We start from the raw sequence: 25,599 nt of genomic DNA, 5'->3' as shown, positions 1-25,599 counted from the left end.
TAACAATGACACAAATAGTGAAAGGCAGTCTGTAATTAGCCTGTAAATGTGTTTAGTGCGAGACCTCACCCTTGTTTCCCGGTTCCACAAGAGTTATTCCAGTTTATTACTGGATGACGCTAAAAAAATCTATCCATTTAGCTGGAAAGAAAGACCAAAAACTACAAATGAACCCAAAGGAGAATAAAGAGATGAAAGAACCAGTGAAAAATAGGTACTTGGTTTTACTTTTGTGCTTGTTCTGTTCTGTGTTTAGTTTTACTTTTGTGCTTGTTCTGTTCTATGTTTAAAGGGAAGTGCTGGAAACTTAATTGGGGTAAATAAGAACAGTATTCATCTTCTGAAGACACCTTTTGGAGGAAAGTTTAATTGGTGTAAGAGAAATTGTGGCTTCCTTTACAGAGTTGAGAATGTTTTGTATTTAATGTTAATGAAAACTTGCCATTAACTTCAGTGATTCCACGTGGTAATGTTTGTCTTTTTGTTCCCCCCATCCCTAGTCCTTCTTTTTATAGCAGACAGGAGCTTTTCATTTTGCATGTCATTTATAAAAAATTGCACTTATTCTAAAAAAATTGTACAGTTCAAGCTTCAACTGAAGAAGAAAAGGAAAACGTGTAGTTTTGAATTTACTCACATGCCTAATTTTGAACACCATGTTTTGGATTTTTCCTTATTTTCTTTAATTAGGCTCGTGTTCTAGTGTTTGCTTTTCTATAAAATATTTATTTTTTAGCATTTGAAGTGTGTCTCTGTGATTTGGATGTTTTCTGCATGTATTTGGAAGTAGCTGCTAGACTTGCCTTGAATTCACTAGGAGGCTGGTATTCTTATGCTTCTTAAAGCAGGCCCTTTTTAGGAATGCCAGAATATACCCAAATTCTCATTTCCCAGTATTTCAGTGGCAACTTCCTTTGAATTTTGGAGCAGGGGTCCTGCAGTCTGTTTGTTCTCCAAGCCAATTCCAGCACACGTATTGGCAAGCCAAAACAGACAAACCTAGAAGTGTCAGTGCTGTAATAGAATTTATAGTATTATTTAGAATAATTAGGTCAGAATTTCTCTTGTTCATGTTAGGAAATCACCCAGTGAAAGACCACCTAGACAGACTTGTGATACCTGCCAATGAACTAGCTTTGGAAGCAGAAGTCGTAGAGGCAAATGGGAGAGGAGTGTGGCAGCCAGGCTAATTAATTAAGAAGTCAGGCTAATTAGTTGGACTAGAGGGAGCATCATGCTGATGTCACATTGCAGCTTCCAAAATGCTGTGTGATTTGCACATGGGTGGTACTGGGCTTCAAATCGACAAACAAGTTGTTTCTGGGCTCTTTCAGAAATTTTTTGCCATGAAGCAGAATTGTGTATTGGTTCATTTATGAACCCATATTGAACCTATGGAAATTTACTGCAATTTTAGATTTTTTTCCAGACTGGTAGTCAATTTAGTTCATTTTCAATCTTGGCAGTAAGATTTTTGTAAGACATGTATTGTAGCATTGAGTTGTTCAGCCTCATGCCACTGGGACAGATTCCTTGGTGCTTTTTTTTACTCGATGAAGGACCGTCCCATATTGTTCCTAATATTTTCTCACTTAATAAATACAAAACTGAAGTAAAGTTCCTTAAGTTGCATACAGTCCCATTGTGCCAGCTGGCAGGGCTGAGAGGTGGCTGTCAGCAGTCTTGCTCCCAGAGGATGCATGCTAGCAACAATGTACACTGGAAAATAAGAACTGGGGATTCTGAACAGTTTGCCATTTTTCTTGATGTTATGAAACAATATTTCTTCAGTGCACCCCTACATGTCAGTCATTACATACAGTTTGATGTGTAAGATGTTCATAAAGGAGTTGCTTTAATGAAAAGATAAAAAATGCTTGTAGTAAGTCTGTGTTACTGTGCTGATATGGTATAATAAACATTTGAAGCAGTATCAAACCCAGAGGTAAGTCAACAAGGTGGTGTAAATAAGCTGGATTCTGTATAAAAAGCTTCATTAGAAATACTTAGTATTGTATTACATCAATAACGTGGTTATCGTTTGTGAGCAGATAGTGGCATAAGATAAAAATGAATACTTTATTTATGTTTCCTAAGAAATATTACCAGAGAGCTTTTTTTTCCCCTCCCATGTATGTTATATAAAATGCTTTTAGTGATGATTTATGGTCCTTCTTACAATAGCTCTTCAGCATAGTAGCTCCCACAAGGAGTTAACATATATCTTTTCTATTTCTAGATCTGTTGGCTGTGCCTAAGCATCCATATGCTGCTATGGAAAACTGGGGACTGAGTGTTTTCGTGGAGCAAAGGATACTGCTAGATCCAAGCATTTCTTCTATTTTATACCTACTGGATGTCACCATGGTCATTGTACATGAGCTATGTCATCAGGTATTTAAGATGTTCACATATTTGAGCTTAATGTCAGAAACCATGCGTTTGCAGAACTGAAAATGAATTTGTATTGTACATATGGATGGTTGTGATTTCTATTGTAGCTGGAATCCATGTAACATGGAGGTCTGTAAGACACATCCCTCCAATACAGAAACTGTGAAGACTCAAAATGGGGATAGAAGAGAAAATTGGTACCAATAAACAGCTTCTCTGTCTTCTGTAGCAGTATATTCTGTGTGTTTGTGTGTCACTGTCTTTGTTACTGGTATGTAGAATAAACCTGTTGATAGCAGATTCATGCTAAGTTTCTTGTTCATGTCAAAAAATATTTTGGCTGAAATCAATTTAGTAGTAGTCTTTGTCTTCTGTTGCATATACATATATCCATTTTCTTTTTCTTCTCAGTTTTTTTCCCCAGTTTGGTACTAACCCTCTCTGTTCACCAATGGTGGATAAGTGAGTCTTTATGTGTACAGAACTATTGTGTCAATAAGAAAACTTAAAATAATAAACCCATATTACAATTTATTTTACATTTTTCCCATCTTCTTATCTCAAGCTGAACACATTACAAGTGTTAGTAATATTGAATTGAATACAAATGTTATTGAAGAAATATGCTACAGGGGCAGGAAACGCTTTCTTACACTCATAAGAGGCATAATCATAGCCTTCAGCTTAAAATGAATGAAATCCTACTGTGTAATCACCATGGCTTACATCTGTGAATTTACGCAGTATTCTTTAAAGGCAATGCAAATTCTTAAAACTTTCTGCAAATAAAAAGTACCATGTAAAAGGAAGTCATTGAAATGGCGTTTTGGGAGATGAACCTGAAAATAATGTTCGGTTCATGTTTGTATTTCACATTAAATTGGTCGATGAATATGAAGTCCTCAACTAAAACAGGAAATTTTTATTGAAAGTTACTGCTGGTTTGATCTTGATACTATCATCTGATTTTGCCAAAAGCTCTTCACTGTGCAGTGCAATAGAGTAGTACACAGTTCAGCTAGAAAAATTACAGTGCCTTAGGAACCATGTGTGGAAAACATACATTAGGTCATCAAGTCCCAGCTCCTGTGAGTATTAGATTTTTCTGCGTGATGTGTTTGAGTGCCTGGTTCTGTGCTCTTGATTACAGGGTTATATGGCCTCCCTTAAAAGCTTTTGATTAAATCTGATAGTAAGTGACTTTTTCCAAGTGTTCACCTTAAGTCTTGGTTTTTCTGAAATAGTTTCATTACTTCCATTTATTCTTTGCACTGCTTTGATAATTTCCTCTGCTTCCAGAGCAATTTGTACTTCAGATATGGGCAATTATCACATCAGTAACTGGCCAAGTTTGTTTATTTGATTCTTGTAGACACTGCAGCCTTTTTACATTGTTCTGGGAATTTTAGAGGATCATGAAGTAGGCAAAAACTATAGCTGAATTTATTTTAAGATAGAAATATGATCATAAAGTACATTAAAGTGACCTTAAAATTGCAGATGAGGAGGTTTACTTGATGTCCATGTTGATATTACAGTGCTGTTTGCTTAATTAAAAGTAACCTCCCCTATTCCTGTTGCTGCTGTTTCTGTTTCAGTACCATGCAGATTAGGTATTTGCTCAGCTACTTCACTGGATAGCTAGACAAGGTAGAAAAAATTGAAGTTGAAGGAGCATTTTTCTACTTTTTGAATGCAGAATTGAGTCACAAAGAATATGGATTATTCACTTGCAATAAAGTTTAAAGGGAGAAAACTCAAAAAATATAACATAAAAACTACTCTCTAGTACTTCCATCACATTGTCTTTATTTAGCCCTTTTTTCTATCTTTATCTTACTGTACTCAGAAGGCCCTCAAGGAGCTCTAAATGATACTATCTTAGCTGAAAATGTACTGAACCAAGACCAGGTTAGGTCCAGGATCTCTTGCCTCTGCTGTTTAATTGGTATTTATTCATTGCATTTTTCATTGTCTTTGGCTGTGCATCATATCACCTGTTAGCCTGTGGTGATGTATGAATATTCTTCCCCTTCACTCATTTTTACACATAGAATAACAAAAATTAACCAAATTCTCTCTGGTGCAAGCAAAACTGGAATCCAGATCGCCAGTTTTGTTTTTTATTTATTGGTTTTTTTTTTTTTAGATTTCAGGGAGGGGGAAATGAAACTCTTGTAAAATATGTGTGGATTTTTTTTTTTTTTTTTAATTGTGTCATTGTCCAGTTTCCCTCACTTTAAACCCATAACTTCAGGATTTATGGAGCATATCTGAGCATGTAATAAACTGATCTGTATGAGACCCCTGTTACTTAGAATAACACAGCAATTTCTTTGCTAATGTTTCCAAGATTAGAGAAATCAGATTAATATTAAAAATCTGGATTGTTGCCTTTAGATTTGACTTTTTAAAAATTGTAATTACCAAACCTGCTTTGTATTAATGCTTGAGCACAGTCCTCAAGACAGATAGAAAATGAGAGATGGCGCTGCAAAAGGAAAGATTCAGTGATTGCTAAAATACAAGTAAAAAGTGTGTAAGAAAGGATTTCATGTTCTGTTTCTTCATAGCTGACTTCTCATGTTTGACCAGGTATTTTAGGTACATGTTTTGGGAGAGATTCATTAAAGTTACTTCAGTAGTTTTTGTTCAGTAATTTTGTAGGGTGCTATTTTTTGATATTTCAGCTTGAGTGTTTTTTTCAGAATAGTTGTTTGTTTAATTAAAAAAAATTGATCATATGAGTATTTTTCAGAATATTTGTTTGTTTAATTAAAAAAATTAATCATATGAGTATTTTGGCATAAAATCTTGTCCTCTGAGCTCCAAAACATGAGTTGGTCAAAACACATGTATTTCTACCAGCTTAATTTGATAGCTTGAAATAATTACCATAATTTATTAAAAGAATTCTTTTAAGCTAGTAATCAGTTTTATTTGCATATCATAGATCAGTTCCACCTATAGCCTTTGAAGAAAGTCGTTTGAATTTATGCATCATGATTTTTTGTGATAGTTTTCCCACCTGAGCACAAAACTTGGTGTGACAGATTGAGTTACAGAAGCATGAAAGCAGAAAGAAAATTAAAAACTTCTAAATCAACATTTTTTAATAATCTGTAAAAAAAGTATACAAAAGAGTGTCCTTTCAGTGTATCTGTAAATTGAGTACTTTCTGCACATCAGGTTGAACATAATACTGGAGGCAGAAGAGAAATTTATGTGATCAATACATTTCAAAATGAAGTGATGGTCTTCACTCCAGGCAGATAGAGCCTATAGTCAAATACACAAATAAATAAATAATTACTTAAAGAAATTAAATGCTTTAATTACAGTTTTCCTTTGAGACATGTAACACCTAGGAAGATAATAGCACCTTTCTGCTGGAAAATTTGGCTTTCTTGCTTACAGCCTCTGGGTACTGCTCTGTCTCTGACATCCATAACTCTCTCTGATACTGTTCAAAAGTAGTTAAGCAAATTCCCTACATTGTCATATTGATATCACATACTGGTTTAATGCCTTTAAAACAATTCTTCCTTTAGGTGGATAATTAAACAAATAATTTTAATTGTATCATTAACAAATGAACCCAGAAAACTCACAAAGGAGTAGAAGAATTATGGTGCTCTTTTGTAGCACCATAAATTAATGTTATTAATTCAAATTACAGGACAAGGTATTATGAACTTTAAAACCTTTATTTTCTAAAAATCTCTCTGACTAGTCATAGTTCAAAATGACAGTTGTACCACCGGTTTCGTATTTGTTCAGTAGTACTCCTGTAATTCAGGAAATAAACTCTATGCTGTTATGTTTAGTCATTAGAAATCATTTAAGCAACCTACTCTGGTATGAATTTAGCTTCCATACTTCTTGGTGTATGAAAGTTGTATTCATTTTATTGTTTTAAATTCTGCATAACCTATATGAATATATTTCTAGCATTTCTTTGTCTTTTCAGTTAAATGTTCTTAAGATCAGGATCTATGTTTAGTGGCTTTGTAGAGAGTTAATTTAGTGATAGCCTTCAACTACATTATGCATACTTTGTGTACATTAAGTTTAGCTTCACATAGTGTATGAGTATGACTTCTAGCAACCTCATCTTTTCTCTCTAAATTCTTAAGGTGGTCTTCAGTGACATTCATTGCCATGTTTTTCTTCGTTGTTTTCATTTGAATTCTCTTTGCTGAACCTTATGTGGCTGTCTGGTAATCTTCCAGCTAGTCTGGTCTTTGCTTGCTAGTCTGTTCTTTGAAGCTCCAGTGTTCACATCACTATGGATCGTCATTGCAGCATTGATCCTCCTGTGCATGTCATTCTCACTCCACAAAGACATGCACAGAAGTGACATCTTTCATTCCGGTACCAGACAAACCCTTCAAACAAGCCAGCTGTCATGCTATCAAACTGCTTATGGGCCATCTCTGCTTTCACTCTTTCCTCACTCTCATTACAGTTCAAAATCAGTTCCTCTGCTCTGACCTGAATTTTTCCCTCTAGAATACTTGCTGCTCCCTCTCTGTATTTTTAGAGCTTGCTTACACATAAAAGCTCAAAATTATCTCTGTTGATTATAACTAATTTTAATAAATATTAAGAGAAAACTAGAAAATAATGTTACTTAAACAAAGTTTTGGTATTTTTTTGGTAGAAGAGATGCTACAGAGAGTATGAAATAGGTTTTCATAATACTGTTGATGTTTCTGTTCTTACCACTGGTGTAGCATTATTCAGGTTACACATTACGAACATTCAAATAATCATTTAAACAGGATCATCCATCAGCAGATGAATATATGACATCTGGTTTCCATTGAATTCCAGTCCTCATCTGTCTTCCAATGATCATCCTAGTTCTGTGTAAAATCCCTCTGACATCTACATGTCCTGTACTATGAGATTTGTGTCTGTTGAGATATACTCTGTGAGCAGAGTATGTATGTAATGGTTGTATTCTTGCCTTGCCCTCAGGTCAGGCCCTTCTCCTTGTTTCAGCTGATGATCTTTATTTACTTGTGGAGTTTATGGAATTTAGTTATCCTTGAGATTTCTGTCCATGATAAATTAGATTGAAGTCAGTGGGGATGTTGAAGAATCATCTGGAGGAAATGGGAAAAGCAAGCTGCTCAAGTAGGGTTCCTTTGAATATACACAGGTGGGCTGTCCCATTTCAGATACCTCTGCTTCTGATTGCTGTTTGTGAAGGCTGCACATGTCCTTTAAGTCATGTATGAAATTTCCTGGGCCTTTGTGGTTATCTCACATACCCTAGTATCTTCTCTAAATGCCATCAACTTCCTGCTTTTAGGATTCTGGGTCCACAGAGAGCTGGCATTGTTATGTAAAGCTGCTTTCTCTAAGAAACCTGCCAAGGAGAGGAGCATCAGTAGTATTGTAGATCTTAGTGGGCAGAGAGTGGGGAGAAAGAAATGCTAAAATTTAGGTCTGGTGGAGAATGTGTTCCCATTCTCATATATATGTTTTTCGTTATTCACACTATGCATCATGAATTTCTATGTAATGGATCAGATTACTTGAGTTAGAAGCCTTTTTCTGTCCAGTGTGTATGTTATTCTGTTAAACCTAGGTGAGCATCTTCTTCAGAGAACTAAACGTGACACTGTGAATACTGTCCTCAATGCTTCTTTTGCCCTGCTTGTTCTTTTCTAATGTTTTACTTCATTAACTTGTGCATCTTGCAATGTTGAATTAATTAGCACAGGAAAATACAGTTCATGAATTTCAGTGTGTAGTAAATACTACTGTTTTATTAATATGAGTGAAGAATGTGTTTGTCTAGGTGAAATATATGCAAACATGGTTTCTTAAAGGTTGTTAAAGTTGTTCATGTGAACTTTTTGTTTTTCCAGTGGTTTGGTGACCTTGTGACTCCAGTTTGGTGGGAGGATGTGTGGTTGAAAGAAGGTTTTGCTCACTATTTTGAGTTTGTTGGGACAGACTACCTCTACCCAGGGTGGAACATGGTAAGTCAGTTCTATTTTGTTAATGTGGAGATTCCACAGAAAAGTTGCTCTGCTGTTAGACTCCTGCTTCTGTTATAGACAGGGACTGCTGAAAAATACCAAATGATGCATGCAAGTATCAGATGTCGAATGAAGCAAAATTGCTAGGTGTGAAATAATTCTACAGCATTGCAAAAGTGTAATCTGCAATTTATTGCAGAAGAAATAATGTCGTGTCTCTCGTAACCCAGCATTAAAATAGCTACTGTCTCTCTGCTTAGAAATATTTTTGATTAAAGCACTTATGATTTAACATGGATTATTTTTTAAAACATTGAGAACATTGAATTTTATCCACAAGATAAATTGGAAAGAAATGTTTGGCTAAAACATTCTATGAAAATGAGCATGTTTTTTCTTACAGTATTCTGTTCTCCTCTCCCTAAATATACTCTTTTTATCTTCCTGTATTGTTTGCATATCTAGAGTAAATGCTAAATTAACAAGGGTTGCATAAATTGAAAATTTATGTTTTGCTATGGTTTCTAGCTGTACACAGTGGGACATGCTTTTTCAACCAGTGTGCAAATACAGGAACTCTCTGAGGGAACTGGGAATTCCATGCTGGAACATTATTTTGGAGTTCTTCTGTTATATCATATTGTACCTAGACAGAATTTATATGAATTGCTGTAGTCTAGCTATATTATATTTGTAAGCAAAATAAGAGAGATGAGACCTCAGTACAAGGAAATCATATATGAGACCGTGTTGAAGGTTCCAGTAGAGATTTTTATTGTCCTTTGGAGGCGTGCTAATGTTTGCTAAGCTTTTGTGCTTATATATGTTTGATTATGTGGCAAAATATTTATTATAGGTCATGATTGTCTGACAGAGATTTGTTGGGGCTTGGATGTTTTGCTTAAGCTCTTGAAAACTAACATCTGAATATTTTTTCCATTTCTATGTGCTTTCTTGAGTATACTTATCTCATTAACTTATGGCACCATAAAATGAAGATGCTATAATTATGAGTTAAAGCTAATTTTTAAAAAAATAGTTGTATACAGGTTATTCTTGAGTTAGTTATGCTTCTTGTGAAATTTGAACTCTTTGTAGTATTTTAATTTTTTCTTTCAGATGTCAATTATGATTTATAATTGCATTATGAAAAGGAAAACAAACCTTTATTTGAATTGACAACTGTCTTGCATAGGTAGGCTTGTTGGGTTTCCCTGGGTTTGGCTGTATTAAAACTCATTCTATTCATCTTTATAAAGAACACAACCTGAATTACAGTGTAATGATTCTAATTATGAATGCAATGAAATTCTAATTATGAATGCAGGCCTTTGTGTTTTTAGCATAGTGAAGTGTCATAGATGACAACATTTATATACTGAATTTTATCTTCAAATCATCAGTCATTTGTTCTTCACATAATCAGTCTAACAAATTCAGAATAACTATGCTTAAGAAGTCATTTGGAATATAGTATATTTGCTTGAAATTTCTGTGGAATGAATGTAATGTTCACTGTTATGCAAATACCATGCCCATCATGTGAAATCTTGGCATGTTAGCAGAATACAAGCAAGAAGAGTGGATTGAACAGGGAATGACAGTTAAACTGGGAAATCAGAAATGTGCTGCATAAATTAGAATTAGCTATGTAATATTGCTGTGCCTGAAAAAGTATTATTCTGTCAAGTTTCTCCTTGAATTACAAAAAAAAAAAAGGATAGACATATATTGTTCATAAGGCTTTGGATATCTTTGGCCTTTGATATAAAAATGATCATACTGACATATTTAAATGATGACAAAATGAGATGAAACTCAAAATGGTTTAATCATCCTTCATTATTTTGCAGACTACTAGAGTAGGAATCAATATTGTTGTGTTTCAGCATGTTGATTACATAGATTGTAGGAAGAGGAAGCAAAAGTTACAGTTACTGAAATTTGGCTTGCTGAAAATTTTGTTATTGCTATAAAGTGCATTTGCTGTTTAAACATATTGACTGACATTTGTAAACTTGAAAAAATTAAAGCAATCATGTATAAAAATAGAAACTGTTCCAAGCAACTTACTGTTTTTTAGAAGAGAAGGATGAAGTACAAGTTTCAAAAACAAGAACTAGAAACCTTATTTTCTGTCATGATGGCCAAACAGGGCGATATTCCAGCATTCTGTTTGGTGTTTTGTCAGTAGTAATTCATACCTATGAATTATAAATAAAAAAATGTATGATGTATGTTACCACAGCTCTTTGTGTCAGGAAAATAGTGATAAACTAAAATCTTCTTTATTTCTAAAGAATTGGGAAAGTTAGATAGCTAACTTCTTTCCCTTATAGTTTTGAAATGTTAACCTTGAAGGTTTGCTCAAGATGCCCATGAATTAAAATGTCAAAATCAGCTTATTTTTAGCTTACTAAAGACATTTTGTCACATTCTTTTTTGGATAAATGTAGAAGCAGAAGACTGGTAGTCCATTCCAGAAAAAGGACTTTTGTCTGGAAATGCAACTTGGGCAATGGATACACCTGAAAAAATGGGATATATCAGCAGCTTCCTCTCTAAGTTGTGGATATTTATAGTCTACAGGAATATAAGCTTTCACCATTAAAGCTTATAAACAACATAATTTTGATATGACTTGTCTGAAAAGGTTTCTCTTTTAGCAGAGCTGAGCATTTTTCAGTGTCCATCTTACCGGTATTCACAGCCTTGGTATGGCTGAACCTAAGACTCTTGAGAAGAGCTGTCTTTTAAACATGTTCATACCAATACTGCTTAAACAAAAAGCACCAAGTTCTGCACAAAACAGGAATTTATGATTTTTGTCTGAAACCCATGTCTTGGCTTTTCCTTCTTCTCCAGGTACTTTAGGTTTCTTAAATATTTCTTCCCCCTGTGATTTTTCATTATATCAGTTTTTCTTTAATTGTCTCAAAGACTATTTTACAATAGGAAAGATGAATGGATAACAGTGCCAACTACTATGGAGCTGCAACACTTTATTGAGCATTCCAACATGTCAGGAATTTCTTGTGTTGTCCAGAAGGCATCTACTGCCATACTTCATCATGCTTGCATAATCTTAATGAGAAAGGAAATCCAGTCCTTATTAAACCCTTGCTATCCTTATGTCCTGGATCTTCTAGCTGAGGTCGCTTGATCTGTTCAGCCCAGAGGAGAGCAGACTGAGGGGACCTCATGGCAATCTACCACTTCCTCATGAAGGGAAGAGGAGGGGTAGGCACTGATCTGTGGTGCCCAGTGACCTGAGGGAATGGCCTGAAGTTATCAGGGGAGGTTGAGGTTAGCTATTAGGAAAAGGTTCTTCATCCAGAGGGTGCTTGGGCACTGGAACAGGCTCCCCAGGGAAGTGGTCACAGCACCAAGCCCCTCTGAGTTGAAGAAGTGTTTGGACAGTGCTCTTGGACACACTCTTGGTGTGACATGTAGTGATGGTCGTCTCCAGAGCCAGGACTTGGACTCAGTAATCCTTGTAGGTCCCTTTCAACTCAGATTATTCTGTGATTAAAATTTTGGGTGAATAAGAGAATGAAGAGGCATTCTGATGGAGGTGTCTGTTATCCATTGCAATTAATGTGAAATACGTCAGAACTTTCCCAAGGAAGGGAATGAAATTTTGCTGGTTTTAAAACAGGAAGATGAGCTTTCTGTGCTGAGATCCTTAACGATTATCCTGGTGTCTTAATATCCTTTTCCAAAGCTAAGTCACTTCAGATTAAAGCTAGAATTTCTCATTTCCTTCCTTTAGCTAAAAAAAGAAGGCCCTGCATATTACTTTTTACCTTGTAAAGATGAAGTTATGTTTGATTTTGGAGGAAAGCTCTCTCTGCTATACAATGATTAGACATTTGCCATGGGAAGGAATTCACCATTCTTCCCATTTCAGCCTCTTGCCTTGCCTGTCTCCCAAATTAAGAATTTTTTGAAATTCTTATTCTGAAATGCCTCAAATTCTTACTGCTAGATCTCATTCTTAAAGGTCTTGGAAGTTTAAACAGTTGTTTCTATGTTGTCAGGATGATTTTAAAAAGAAAGCTGTCTTTGCAAAGTTCCTCTGAGACTGGAGAATTTTCTTGATCATGTGTGCTCAGAATAGTCATCTGCATGTGATGACATCCATCCTTGGCTGTTGCTATTTCATGACTTAGAAAAAGGTGAGATTTCTCTATTAGAGGCTTCCCATATGGTCGTCACTCCATGTCATCAAAAAGAAACCACAGCTGGAGTTGAGTTCTTGAGCTGTAAGATCTTATGACCAATACCAGGTAATCTCACTTCTGTGGAAGGGGTCTTTGCTGATTTTAGAATCAGAGAAAATTACAGCAGGAAACTCCATGATGGTAATTTCCTCTTCAGAGCTCTGTCTTTTCTCATCTACCATGCTCACCTTCCTCCTTTCAGAGGTCTGTTTGCAGCTGTGTATTCCATCCTCCTCTTGGTTTGTTTCTCTCATATCCTGAAGTCCTTCGCATGTGGCTTTGTAAAGGAATGAATTCAGCTGAGGCTTGCAGATCCAGGAATTTATTGTCTGATCTTTTCCCTCCATATTTTCTGGTAGAAGGAACCATCATGTTTGTCCTTGAATGTCTCTGGTACTGGGGTAGATTTTGAGGACTATGACAGCAGGAATTACTGGCACGTAATTTGCCCATACACATCCATCAAATGAGCATCAAATACTTTAGCAGTCAGTACCTGGCTTGGTGCTGAGAAAGCATTTCACAGAGCCCAGCTGCCTTCTCCCTTTTCTTTATTATATAAAAGCTTGCTTTGCTGACTTCACTGGCTGAGTCAAGGTGTAGCACACCAGCAATGGCTTTGGATCCTGTGTCTTCTTGATCCATTAATGCCTTGGGATAGGATTTCCTACTTTCTTATTTGCTTGCTACTTTTATAATTAAGGATGGTCATATCTGCCAGAATTTTTCTTAAAAATGAAATGTTAAATTATTTTTTCTTATTAAATTGAAAACTTTTTACCTGTATAGAAGGATATCTTTCCTCCTTCTGTAAGTGAGCCGTGCTTCCTTCACACTATTAGGTTCCACAGTCTGGACAATCCTGTTATTACTACAGACAGCTGAAAGTAATAATGAGGTTGTGTATCAATGTGTCTGTATCATAATAAGTAAGAAATAGAAAAATGATCTTAGTTGCCCATCTTTCTCATTGACTTGGTTAGAATAATGAGTGAATTCAGCCACTAGACACATGCATATCTTTAAAGTGCTTTGTCTCACATGCTTCCTAATGCGTTTGCCTCCATCAGTAAAAATTTCTAAGCCATTGTTTGACTCATAGAAAACCCAGAAAATCATTACAAGTTTTGAAGTAGACTTAAGATATGGACCTTTTTGATTTATTTCATTATTATTTTGGCATTTCAGACCTGAGCTATAGCCTGCTTGATCCTTCTAACCCAACATAAATATCGTGCTGGCTCAGCATTAAGGGAGCTCTCGTTTTTTAAAACTACTTTCATCTTTTCTTGTTTTGGTTAAAGGCTCCCCATGCTGGTGTAAAGTAAGCCTTTAATTAATACCACATGGAGTGTTTTTCCTCCAGTAACTGCTCAGTGAAGTCAATCCTTGTATGATTTTTTGTTTTTACTTGACTATGGGGGAAGCTTTCAGTGTAAAATTAACTAGAATCTCATGTATAATTGACTTTGGCAGGAAAAAAAGAGATTGTAAAGGTAAGGTGCACGATCTTCTGATTCCTAATTACTAGCCTTTTTTAAGCGTACCAGGTAAGAAATCCTTATACTAAATTTTGCTTATAACTAAGAAAAGAATTTCCATTTCCATATTTTCTTCCTAAAGACAGGTTTGCATTTTTTTAATGCTCTGGCAAAGTAGATTATTATAGGGAATTCTTTAGGTAGTTAACTCTTAACAGTTAGAGATCAGACATAAGTGAAGATCAACATTTAGATGGAACATTTATTCAAGAGATTAAGTAGGGGTTTGGAGAATGTCAGTCTCTCTTCTAGCTTCATGTCATTTTCTGCTCATCTTGAGACATCAGTTTAAATGACATTATGATGGGAGCTTTGGAGTAATGTGAGTTCAAACCTTCTGAGTTCAGGGTTTAGATGAAGCTTTAGTTTCAGAAAAAAACTTCACTCAGCTGTCTGAATTTCACATAATTTTGAATCAGTAGACACTTCATCTTCAGTAAAGATGAGAAACTTTGCAGCAACTTTTGCCTCAAAAGAAGGACTCATTACAGGGTTTTCCTGCTGAAACAAGAATATGCATTTCATCAGAAAGTATGGTTGATATAGGAAATTCAATAGAAAAGTTTAGTTTTACTTTTGAGGGCATTCTTAACTGAAAGACCGATTCTCAAATTTTCAGCAATCCTGAATGTGCCACGACTTTATTTTAAAGTTGTGGCAGTGTGCAGTTACTTGGAGCACAAAACTGGTAAGTAATTTTTGGTGTGTCTGCAAAACATCTTTGCTTCCTTCAGGACTTAACTTGTTGAATCTCATCACTTTCAGATTGAAGCACAGTCTAGCTGTGCAATAACTGAAAAGTATTTTCATGAATGACAGCCTTTGACAGTAGTTGCTGGAAGTTGACTCAGTATGCCAACTACATCATAAAGCCACTTTTCATTTAAGTATTATTTACTGTTTCTTGAATTGAGGTGATTTTCCTTTACAGATTTCCTCTGTGGTGTTTGAATTACAGGATAAGCTTCATACTTTGTTGCCTAATATTTTAAAATGCTCTAAAGACAAATGCATGAGGAAAACTCTCTGTTCATCTGTTTGCTTAATGACTCTATTTCAGTGAAGGCTACTACATATATTGTGGCAAAACATGATCTTGGAGAATGAAATCAGCCTTTTTGTCAGTCAGCGTGAAAATTTCTCAATAAATTTTGCAAGATCTTTGACAGGAAATGCAGAAAAGAGGGTTATGAAGGTAAATATGGGACTGTGACATGTTTACAGCTGATCAATGTAGAATGTGTTGCAGGCCTCCTTCAGCAAATTACACACATAATTGAGGCACACATCAGAGATACAAACTAAAAAAAAAAGCAGTTTTTCAATTGCTCAAGGTTTTGCAAAAGATTACTGTTGGAAAGCAAGAAGGAAACATTGCTGTCATTTGCAAGTAGTCAGGAGACTTCCTGTGCTATGACAACTTAGGATTTGTAAGCATGTAGACAGAAAGAACTTGATTTTGGCTCTCAGTGGATCTTATCTGGCCCTAATGTATTTTACCAAACCTTACATTTCCTCATAGATTATATTCCTCTGTTTTTTTAAGCTTCATCCTGTAATACATTTTGTTAGAACTCAACTGCTGGTAGTGTATATGCTGGTGTTCTTTGGTTGCTTTAAAAATTTGCCCCTATTTCTTTTTCCCTAGGGTGCACTTTCCCTGTAAACCCAAATATTTGTGTCTTGCAAATGCTTGTTCTCTTAGGCATGAAAGATCACTTCTTTGTATTCTTGGTGGCTACTAAAGCTCTTGTGGAGATTATATTTTCAGAAAATATGTCAGGAAGGTCATTTTCAGATTTGCACACCAATGTTAAGCTTTATTCATGTAGATTTCGCAGTCCATAAAGTGTTCAAATGGCTGTCCCAGAACAAAGGCAATGCCTTTAATATTGAGTCCTTTGATCTCTTTTGCGTACTAATTATCAGTTTGGGCTTTCATTATGGTGCTTCTTTAATTCCTTTTTTTTTTCTTTCATTTTAGTTTTTTTCCTTGGTATTTCATATTAATTTTTAGAAATTATTTTTATGTGACTCTCTTAAAGTATTAAATTATTGTCATGCTTTTGCTCTTACATTATACCTTAATATGATATTGTAAAATCACCGTCAGCAACCTCTCTCCATTACATCATTGTTACCCTGTTATACACAATACATTTTTCATTTTTTTTACATTTTGAAAGTAAATGCTTCTTGAAGGTACGGGACATTTATACATGAAGAGTGGCCACTATCTCTCTTTATCCCAAGAACAACGTGAATTTGAGTGTTGGCTAGGGAGGAGACAGCACAGAAAAAGGACAAGTCTTTCAGGAAAATTTTGTGCAAAGCAGAGAAGGTCTTACTGGTGAAGACTGAAAGAAATCATTCCTATGAAGACAAATACTTGAGTCTGGTGACCACAGATGTTTGGGAATAATCAGAAAATGTAGATATTTTAAAGACGTGTTCATCTGATAACAGCACTTCAGTCCCTGAACCTGGAAGCATTCTAGAAAATAAGAAAGAGAACCACCAGATATGATTGTCGTATGTTTTATTTTCAACAAAGGTCTGGTGTCTCAGACTTTGACTATACACAGTTCAAGGAAAGCTCTGAGGAGAAGACATGGAGAGTTGGGATTCCAAGTGTGCAGTAGGAAGACAGGGAGTGGAGGAGTTTCCTCTTTGTCTTTAAAGTGAGGCACAAATTTGTGTGGAAGCAGCTCTGTCCTTATTTCAGACTCACCTTGTGCTGCTGTGACATCCTTCCTGCTCAGAGCCCTGGCCCTGTGTTAGTGTTGCACTTGCATGTGGCTACTGACACTTCCCAAGCAAGGCTGCAGGACTCACCTGAAGCCCTCTTTTCCTCACAGCTGGATCACAGTCTTCGCCTTTTTTCTGGCAGTTGAACTCCCCGAGGGAAAGGTCATCTTTAACAGCATTTGTCATTGCTTCAATGTGTAGCTGCAAACCTGACACCTATCATGTTGCCGGCTTGCTGCTCTCATTAAACACATTCCAAGATTGATTTCCTGTACCATTTCTATCATGAGTGTTTCTTTACTCCTGTAGGTGTCGGTTAAAATCAGATCAATTCCACTGTATATGCACAGGGTAAAATAACTAGGGAATAGAAGCCCTTCTTCCATCCGTATAAGCAGTTTGGTCACACATATTGACCTTTTCCCCTTAATGTGATAATAGGACTTCAAGAGCTGAGGTAGTGTTTTGTCAACATAATTAAGGCAGTTTTAGTTTCTTTCTGCACGTTTGCTTCTTGTTACCTCTTCAAGGTGTAGGCCCCTTGTCAACCAGCAGTCTCTGCCTCCTGGGAATTATATTTGAGTCTGCTTCTCCAGTCTGCTGTCAGGGGCTTTATACTAAAGGGAAAGGCTGGGAATGTTGTGGAAATCGTTTTAGTTCAAGAAATTTATCTTTATAGGTCAAAAGCCTTCTTAATTTTGACTAAACTGTAGGTTTGCATTTTTGGAGGCATACTAACTATTCCATTTGTATCGCAGTGTGACAGTCTGCTGTAAATTTCAAGGAAGTTTTTTCAGCTACGTAACTTGAATGAATGATCATGAATCTGAGGTTCTCCTTTTCAGTCCTTCAGGACATAAACAAAGAAACAAAGAGAAAACCAAAATGTATCCTGTTCTTTTCATATGCTTAGTTTTCTTCTTGCATCTTCGCTTTGTTTGCCATGTGCTGATTTTCTTGGTTCTGGTTCTGTATTTAAGGTATTAATTTGTGATTCTCCAAGGTCCTTTTAATGAGTTAATTCCAAACAGTAAAAATCTACTCACACAATTGTTTGTCTTTTGGGATCCAAACCTGAATTTGGAGACAGGTGTGTTCACACCTGTATGTGTTACATATCATACATTTGATGAAAATGGGGCTTTGTAACTGACTGATAAAGAATGTGAGTGAAGTGTAACAAAAATACCTACACTTTTTACACCTCAGCAGTTTCCTCCTGAGTAGGACTGTCATTATAATTGTTTCTCTACACTTTTTTTCCCATTAAAAAGGGACAGTTACTAACTGCTTATGCCTAAGAAAATTAACAATGATATGAAAAAGACATTACTTTTTGTTTTACAAACCTTACCTCATGCAGCCAGATGAGAACACTAAGAGTGTGTAGGTAATTGGCTTTCCTGCACCCTGTGTTTTTAATTGCCTGGATATGCAGTCAGCTAAAGGTACATTTCTTGTGCTCTAATGAATTTTAACATAAAGGTTTATTTCTAGATAGATCAGCATTGGGAGAGCTTTTCAGCTGTCTTATAAAAATAATTTAAAGTAACACATTGATACTAAAACCTTGCCACCCAAGAAATTAAACATAGAATTTATTATGCAATTGTGTGTGTATTTACCTAATGACATCAAGGTGGCTTTTGAAAAAAATGCAGCATTCCCCAGAGTTTTTTTATATCATGGCAGTAGGTTGACATTGATTCAGGAATTGTTATAATTTAGATAAAGTTTGAGATATGCCATTTCAGGTGAAAAAGTTTATTTAATCCTTATGTAATTTTTAATACACTCTTTGCATTTATTTGTGACTTGAAAAAGCAAGTAAATAAAGCTCTTCTTTCCTGACAAAATGTTTTGGATAAAAGACATCTACATGAATGCAATATGAGGAGGGCATGTCATTTCTCAGCTGAAAAAGCCCCATCTAGTTGTACTGTACAAATGACTGCAGCACAATGCATAGAGTATACATGAACATTTCATTAGTGTTGCTGCCAGTGTAAATAGGCAGCTGTTTTGAAATACCTCTGCTATCCATATTTATAGAAGGTAATCAAACAAATGCTTGTGTTGGATGTTGTTTGGGTTTGTACCTGCCTCTGATGTAGCTGTGACTTTGACTATGTCATTTAAACTACATGCAGCTCTTTTCCCACTTGCAAAGAGACACGATAATGGTTTTCTTCAGATGGAAGTTACAAAGTCTGTAGATGGCTCAAGCTCTTGAGGAGGAAGGATTTCTATACTAGTCATGAAAGAGTGCAAGTATCTGCTGTGACGCTGCTGTGAGCTCTCTCAATTGTCCTGTCCCACACTAATCTGCTAAGTGAACTTGTCACTAAGAGCCAAATAACTTAAACTTCACTAAATAAGAAGTAGTAATTGTATTTACCCATCTTTGTCAAAAATTTTTGTACCTGTATATGCAATGAGCTCGAGGACAGCTATTTTTGTGATTGAAGATTTTGCTAGTTTGCCTCTCTCCCCACTCCTTGTAAGTATGTATGAATAGTCATAATCAGAATTCCAGTCTGCACATATGGATGCATTTTGATTCATTTAATGCTCTTTAATTTCAGTCAAGTTTCACTGCAGCAAAGGATCTCAAGTCTGATCTGTTCCAAATACCTATTCAAGATTGTAGGAGGTCATGGTGGTTTACATTCAAAGCAGAAGGTCTGACTTAAGTCAGCTGTAATGGTAGCCAACTGCCTCTGGTAACTGTGCATAATTTCTGTTTTCTGTAAATGTGTATTTGTCTGTGATACTACTGCATATGCTGTATTTCAGGAAAAGCAGAGATTTCTGACAGATGTCCTTCATGAAGTGATGTTGCTGGATGGGTTGGCCAGTTCACATCCAGTATCCCAGGAAGTGCAGCAAGCCTCAGACATCGACAGGGTGTTTGACTGGATTGCTTATAAAAAGGTGAGACTAACTAAGCTTATCTATATGATACAGATATGTCAGGAGCTATAAGAAGATCATGTTCCATCTGTAAAAGAAATACCATTGTTAAACTATGTATGGGAAATTAATTTGTGTGGAATGCATTTGGAATATTCTAAAGTGATTATAGCCAATTATGTTCAACATATCAAGTGTTAGTAAATGTTATAAATAAACTTGGGAGGTTGTCAAAATTCACTAACAAGATTTAGGGCTTTTTATTACTATTTATTTTTTTTACAGGGTCTGAATTGTGTTAGATGCTTTAAAAAGCAAAAGGATATGTAGTTTTTGTCCTATTGAAACTCTCTAGAAAACTTACCAAGGGCTAAATTTAAATGTAAAGTTTTTCCTATGCATAAGAGTTTTACTGTCAGCTAGTGAAAACTCTGAAGTCATTGCTGAACACTGGGAGTGGAGAAACTGCCTTCTGGTCTGATGAAAGAACAGGTATTAAATTAAATAAATTTTAAATTGCATTTCAGTGATTTGAAAGTCTTCTGGCCAGTTGCTGGATTCAGCAGCTTCTGTGCAGGAGCGAAAGCGTTTTCCCTCCTCCATAACATGACTGGGCCTGCTGTTAGCCAATGGCCTGAAAGCTGGTGTTTCCCACCGTACCATATTGCTTATTCTCTGCTACAGGCTATGACATATAAAATTGTGTATCATGGCCAAATGTGTTTGCTGTGTGACACAGTAGCTGCTGCCTGCAGCCTTCCTGTACAGGAGCTCTCTAATGATGACTCAGTCGCAAGAGTCTTTTGACTGTGGCCTTTGTGTCTAATAATCTTTTCTTCTGCATCATTTTCTGCCTAACATCAGACTGTAGCAAAGCAGCATAGAACTGACTTGGTGACTGAACCTGCTCATTCTGGGATGAAAAAGAGGTGTTATCCTCTCTTGTAGTCATAAGCTGTTCCTAGACTGCAATAACTTCACCTTGGTCTTCTTCCATGAAAGGATCATAATGCCTGTAAGGATGGGCAAATGAGAGTGTGTGTATATGTGTGGGTATATGTGACCATGTAATAAGTACCTATGATGGAATATAAAACCACAAAATACTTATGAGAAGATTTTAAAATGCTGCAGTTGCTCAAGAGCCCAAGTAACATTTTCAAAAATCCCTTAGGTATGTTGGAAAATATTGCTCTAGGTGAATTAAGCTATAACAGCCAGCAGCTTTTAGCATACTGAATATTCTCATATTTTAAATCTTTCAATCATATGCTTTCTGGTGATAGTTAGACGTTGGTAGGTTCAGAGGCTTATCTTACATGAGTATCTTCATATTTCAATCTAATTATTTTTGCTAATTTATACAGTAATAGCCCTATCTTATAGTTAACTGTAGTACATGACAATTTTATGAACACTGCAACCATCGCGTAATTTTCATTTACATTGAAATGACAAATAGGACAATAAGACACATCTGTATACTGATAGCTATTTTTTGCAGGCTAATAGGATCAGTCTGTTTTTTGTGGAGATTACAGTACAAAATTTGTCTTGTATCTATCTGTGTAAATGTTCCTTTTTCAGTGTAACAGTGGCCATGCCCAGTGGATACAGCAGCATCTCTCTTAGCTGCTCTGGTGGCCAATTCTCTTTAGATGACATTGGATGTGTTCATACCAGGGCATGATCCTGTAAATTTTGAGCCCAGTTACCAGATCTAGCAAACTACCTTAGGAAATGGCAGTAGCAGAATTTACTTACACACTTTCGTAGGTGAGGAGATTAAAATGGCCACTCTTTTACCTACAAGGTCCTTTTTTTTTCCTGTCTGGTAATTTGTCTGTCTGCTATTCTCTGTAGCTGTTTATCCTTTTGGCTTAAGATACAAGCTTAATTATGTAATTGGAAGCATAAAAGTTTAATTAACAGCATACAAGCCTATTGTTTAATAGGAAGAAACTTTCCTGACTTACTTTATAGCTGCTGTTTTCAGTACCTTCCTTGAAACACCTTACACTGTTCCTTCTGAGGATAAATTAGAGCAAATTTAACATATCTTACATCATTTCTTTCCTAGAAAATCTTGTATGCGTGCATTCATTGCTTACACTGAAAATCAGCTTTGGAAATAAGTTTATTTATTAGATACCCAGAATAGAGCCTATTCCTCTAGCTCTCTAGTGTCTGCTAGTGTAAATACTGTGGTGAATAGTATGTCAGTAAAATCCAAACTGTAAAATTACACTGAAGGCTTTCACCTGGCCAGGTGTGGGCTCAAATATTTTCAGGTGCCACAAAGCCCTTGACACAAAATGAGCCCTGCTGGAGGAAAATTATTACTGGTGTTTCTGGGATGACTTTTTGCTTGTCTTTGGTTGAGTGACTTTTAAAATTGCTATAAAACATTAAGCTGTCAGGAATTTTTTTCTCTTGACTCTTCTAAATTTTGGGTCAGGACCATCAGTGAGGACTTTTCTACTGTCTTAAATAAAATACTTTTAAATAGTTTACCACTATGTGCAGCATCCATTCCCTGCATTTTAGATTTTTTTTCATTGTCTTTTAACTTTTTTTTTAAATGTCCATTTTGTGCTCCCAGAGTGCTTGGATTGCCCATGTGATCTCTATTCTCCCTTCACAATTTTCTACATGATATTGAAATGATGAAACTTTCTCTGATATAAGTTTTGTTCAGTGAAATGACAGTCATAGAATGTTCTTGTTATTTCATTGTCTTTACTGTCATCAATATGGTATAAATCAGACACCATTAAAGTACCCATCTCTACTAGACACTCAGCTGTCATTCTAAAGTCATGCCTTTTTCTACACACTTCAGAAATGACCATTGAAAATGTGCTATTTAGTTGCCTCAGAGTTGAATATATTTTTCATTTCTACTTTCTCATCCTTGGTAATTGCATGTGTGAAGAAATCCAGGACATAAACCCCATGGCATGCAGGTAATCCCACAAGCAGAGTGAAACAGACACTACAGCCTGGCAGCACACAATGTTTTTCCACTTAAACGGTGAGGGTAAAGTTTGCCTCTTTGAAAAGCATCATCCTAGTCATTCTTCAGATAGAAGCATTTCATCCTCCATTAGGGTCACAAATAAGTAGAGAAAAATGAGAAGTCACGATAGTTCATTAATAAACAGTACTGGTAGATGATTCAAGGCTCTCAAGTTGCATCAGAGAGTGCATATGTCTTCCTAGTGCAGCTGGAAGTGAGATAGTGTCCTCCCACGATGACGGGAAAAGTGGTTATATCCCAAGTGCAGTAGAAAATATAGCCTGTTGAACACAAGAGTAGAACTGAGAATTGTTAAATCAAAGCAAAAAGCGTGACAGCCTTTCCACACCAGAAATAACTGACAGCAGGAATCATAGCCCTGGAGAGCTGCAGCATCAGAGGAGGAGAGAGTGCAGCAAGAATAACGTGAGGAGCAACAATCAGCGTGGAAAAACTGACTCTAATAAAATGGAGAAACAAGGCAGCTGCATCTCAAAGGCGACAGCCAGAGCCAGAGCAACCTGAGGGAGAGCCATCTCAGACAGAACTAAAGGAGTCATAGCCCTAGATGAGCAGCCATAGCCAGACAAGAGAAGGGATGAGAGGACATCTAGGGAGCCAGATATCTAAAGTCAGTTCAGTCAGCCTGCTGCACGCTTTGAAGTGTGCTGGTTGGAGATTCTGGCAGCAGTCAGTGCAGGCAAGACCATTATGATGGAGTGTAGCTATAAAAGTACCCCCAAAAGAATATGCCTTGGTAAGTGACAAACAATAATCAAAACAAGGAAAAGGATGACTGGAATAGGGAAGAATATTCATTTTTTCCTTCCAATGTAAGCTAAATTAACCTCAGCAGTGAGACCAGTTACTGACTCCGACTTTGTAATGCAAACAATTAATTATTTCCTAAACCCTTGTATGTATAACTTCCTTTTCCTTTATAACTCTATGCCACATCTTTAAAATTTCCTTTTTCTTCTTTCAGTGTCAGGTGATGGAAGGAAGATTTATTTCTGATAGTAATAAAGGGAAACCATGCTTCCTGCTTCCCCTCAAAAGCAACATTCTGCATTAGATTTGTTCAACTAAAACTTTACACAAAGAAAAATGCACAGCTTCCCTGCATTCTGGCAAAGGAGAATTTAAGAAATTGAAAGCAGCGCCTCGCTCACCCTTTTGGGTGTAATTCTCTTTGAAAATTTACAATGTAGGATGTTCTGCAAGAATGTGGAAGAACAGGAGGGCTAATGCAGTCACTGGAAAGGCTCTCCAAAAACTTCATTTTTTTACTTTTGTTCCTCAGGCACTGGGAAGCATATTCACACTGAAATAACAAAATCAAACCAAAACAAAAACCCCAAACCACCACCCCATATTCTGTTCAGAAATAGTAGTTTATAAGAAAGCCAGTTTATGAGTGCAATGAAGTTGTGATGATGTGCATCTCTGAAGTGACAAAAGAGTGGGAGTAGCTCATAAACAACGAAAGAAATGCTAGATAAATCCTTAAAAATTGTACAATAGGTTTTATTTTTAATTTTTCTTTAGTTGAATTGATAGCATAAGGTGGTTTCAGACTAGTTGAAAGTCTTACAATACAATAGAGATGGCTTTGGAACCCCTTCACTTGCCATGGTATAAAGGAAGAGCTTTTTGTTTTCCCTATTATAGCTGTACTGTTGTCTGTGGGTGCCATTAAGTCCAGAGGGTGCACATTGGTGTGATGCTGATTTTTCTTCCATGACTTGTGAGTGCAACAGGTCAGTGCCCAGATTGCAGAAGATGCTTTCAGGAGCCATTTGTTCCTAATGCATTGTAACAGAGGAGGTATCTTGTAATGAAAATAATGTCTTTCTGTTCAGATAAAAAGGCTGTAGGTTGTTACTGCTTCCTGTATGAAAGTCATTGAAACGCAGTCAGTGATACCAACAGGTTCAAGTTCAGAGCAGCTTCAAGAGTGCTTGTCCTAAAGTATGGAGGCTGTCCAAGTTTAGCTGGTGGCTGCCAATGCTTAAAGCTAGACAGGTGCTTCAAGATACTTAAAATACTTCTCTTAACTCATCTTCCTACCATCCTGACTCAAGCAGGAGCAAATGGTCTTTAACCTGGTTAGCGTATGCTAGTTATTTTCTGAAGAAGAAACATGGGAACTACAGTGTGTGGTATATAAGCAGCTGCACATGGACAGTGCTTCTGGAGTGTTATGTGTTCCACATGCCAGGGCCAATTGCATATGGGTTTGACTGGAAATAATAAAGATGGAGCACAAATGTTAATAAAAGCATTTTATTTTAAAGAAGAGCTCATTGGACTAGACCACTCCATGAAGGCAGAGTTGTTGCAAGGACACAACTTGTGGTCCAAGCCTTCTGCCTGTTTCCCATGGAAAGATAGTGGCAAATGGCAGCTCCTAAGGGCTGGAGGAGATGATCAAAGCAGAAATGGCAACAGTAGGTCTAGACACCAGGTCCTACCATCCTTCCTTCCCCAAAAGCCATTAGAAGGAACAACATAGTGCATCTATGTCTCAGATATTTTCATGACTTAAAATAGTGTTCATAAAGACAGGTGTACATGGAAGTAGTTGCACTTGCACTGGACATGCACTTGCCTTTTCTGCCTCTCTGTTTCTGCTTTGTAATGATCATTTTCAGCAAAGGGCAAAGCAGAAAGTTACAGGTATTTTCTTTTTTTTTCCCTGAAGGAGTCCAAAAAAAAAAGGCCCTTGTACGGACAAGGGCTGATTTTGCTGATACACATCCTGG

At 36.4% G+C, this 25,599-nt stretch overlaps 1 protein-coding gene across 1 annotated transcript in view; it reads left to right on the top strand.

Moving 5' to 3' along the window:
• The window catches only part of TRHDE (thyrotropin releasing hormone degrading enzyme), a 210,342-nt gene that overhangs the window by 77,951 nt on the left and 106,792 nt on the right, over positions 1 to 25,599 (top strand). The window contains exons 4-6 of the mRNA XM_030959613.1: positions 2,240 to 2,394; positions 8,277 to 8,390; positions 19,699 to 19,836. Coding sequence (XP_030815473.1) covers positions 2,240 to 2,394; positions 8,277 to 8,390; positions 19,699 to 19,836 — 407 coding nt within the window. The remainder of the gene's footprint in view (positions 1 to 2,239; positions 2,395 to 8,276; positions 8,391 to 19,698; positions 19,837 to 25,599) is intronic.

The sequence above is a fragment of the Camarhynchus parvulus genome, chromosome 1A, assembly GCF_901933205.1.
Source record: "Camarhynchus parvulus chromosome 1A, STF_HiC, whole genome shotgun sequence".
In the NCBI taxonomy this organism is placed as follows: Eukaryota; Metazoa; Chordata; class Aves; order Passeriformes; family Thraupidae; genus Camarhynchus; species Camarhynchus parvulus.
This window is presented reverse-complemented; position numbering and strand designations above follow the sequence as displayed.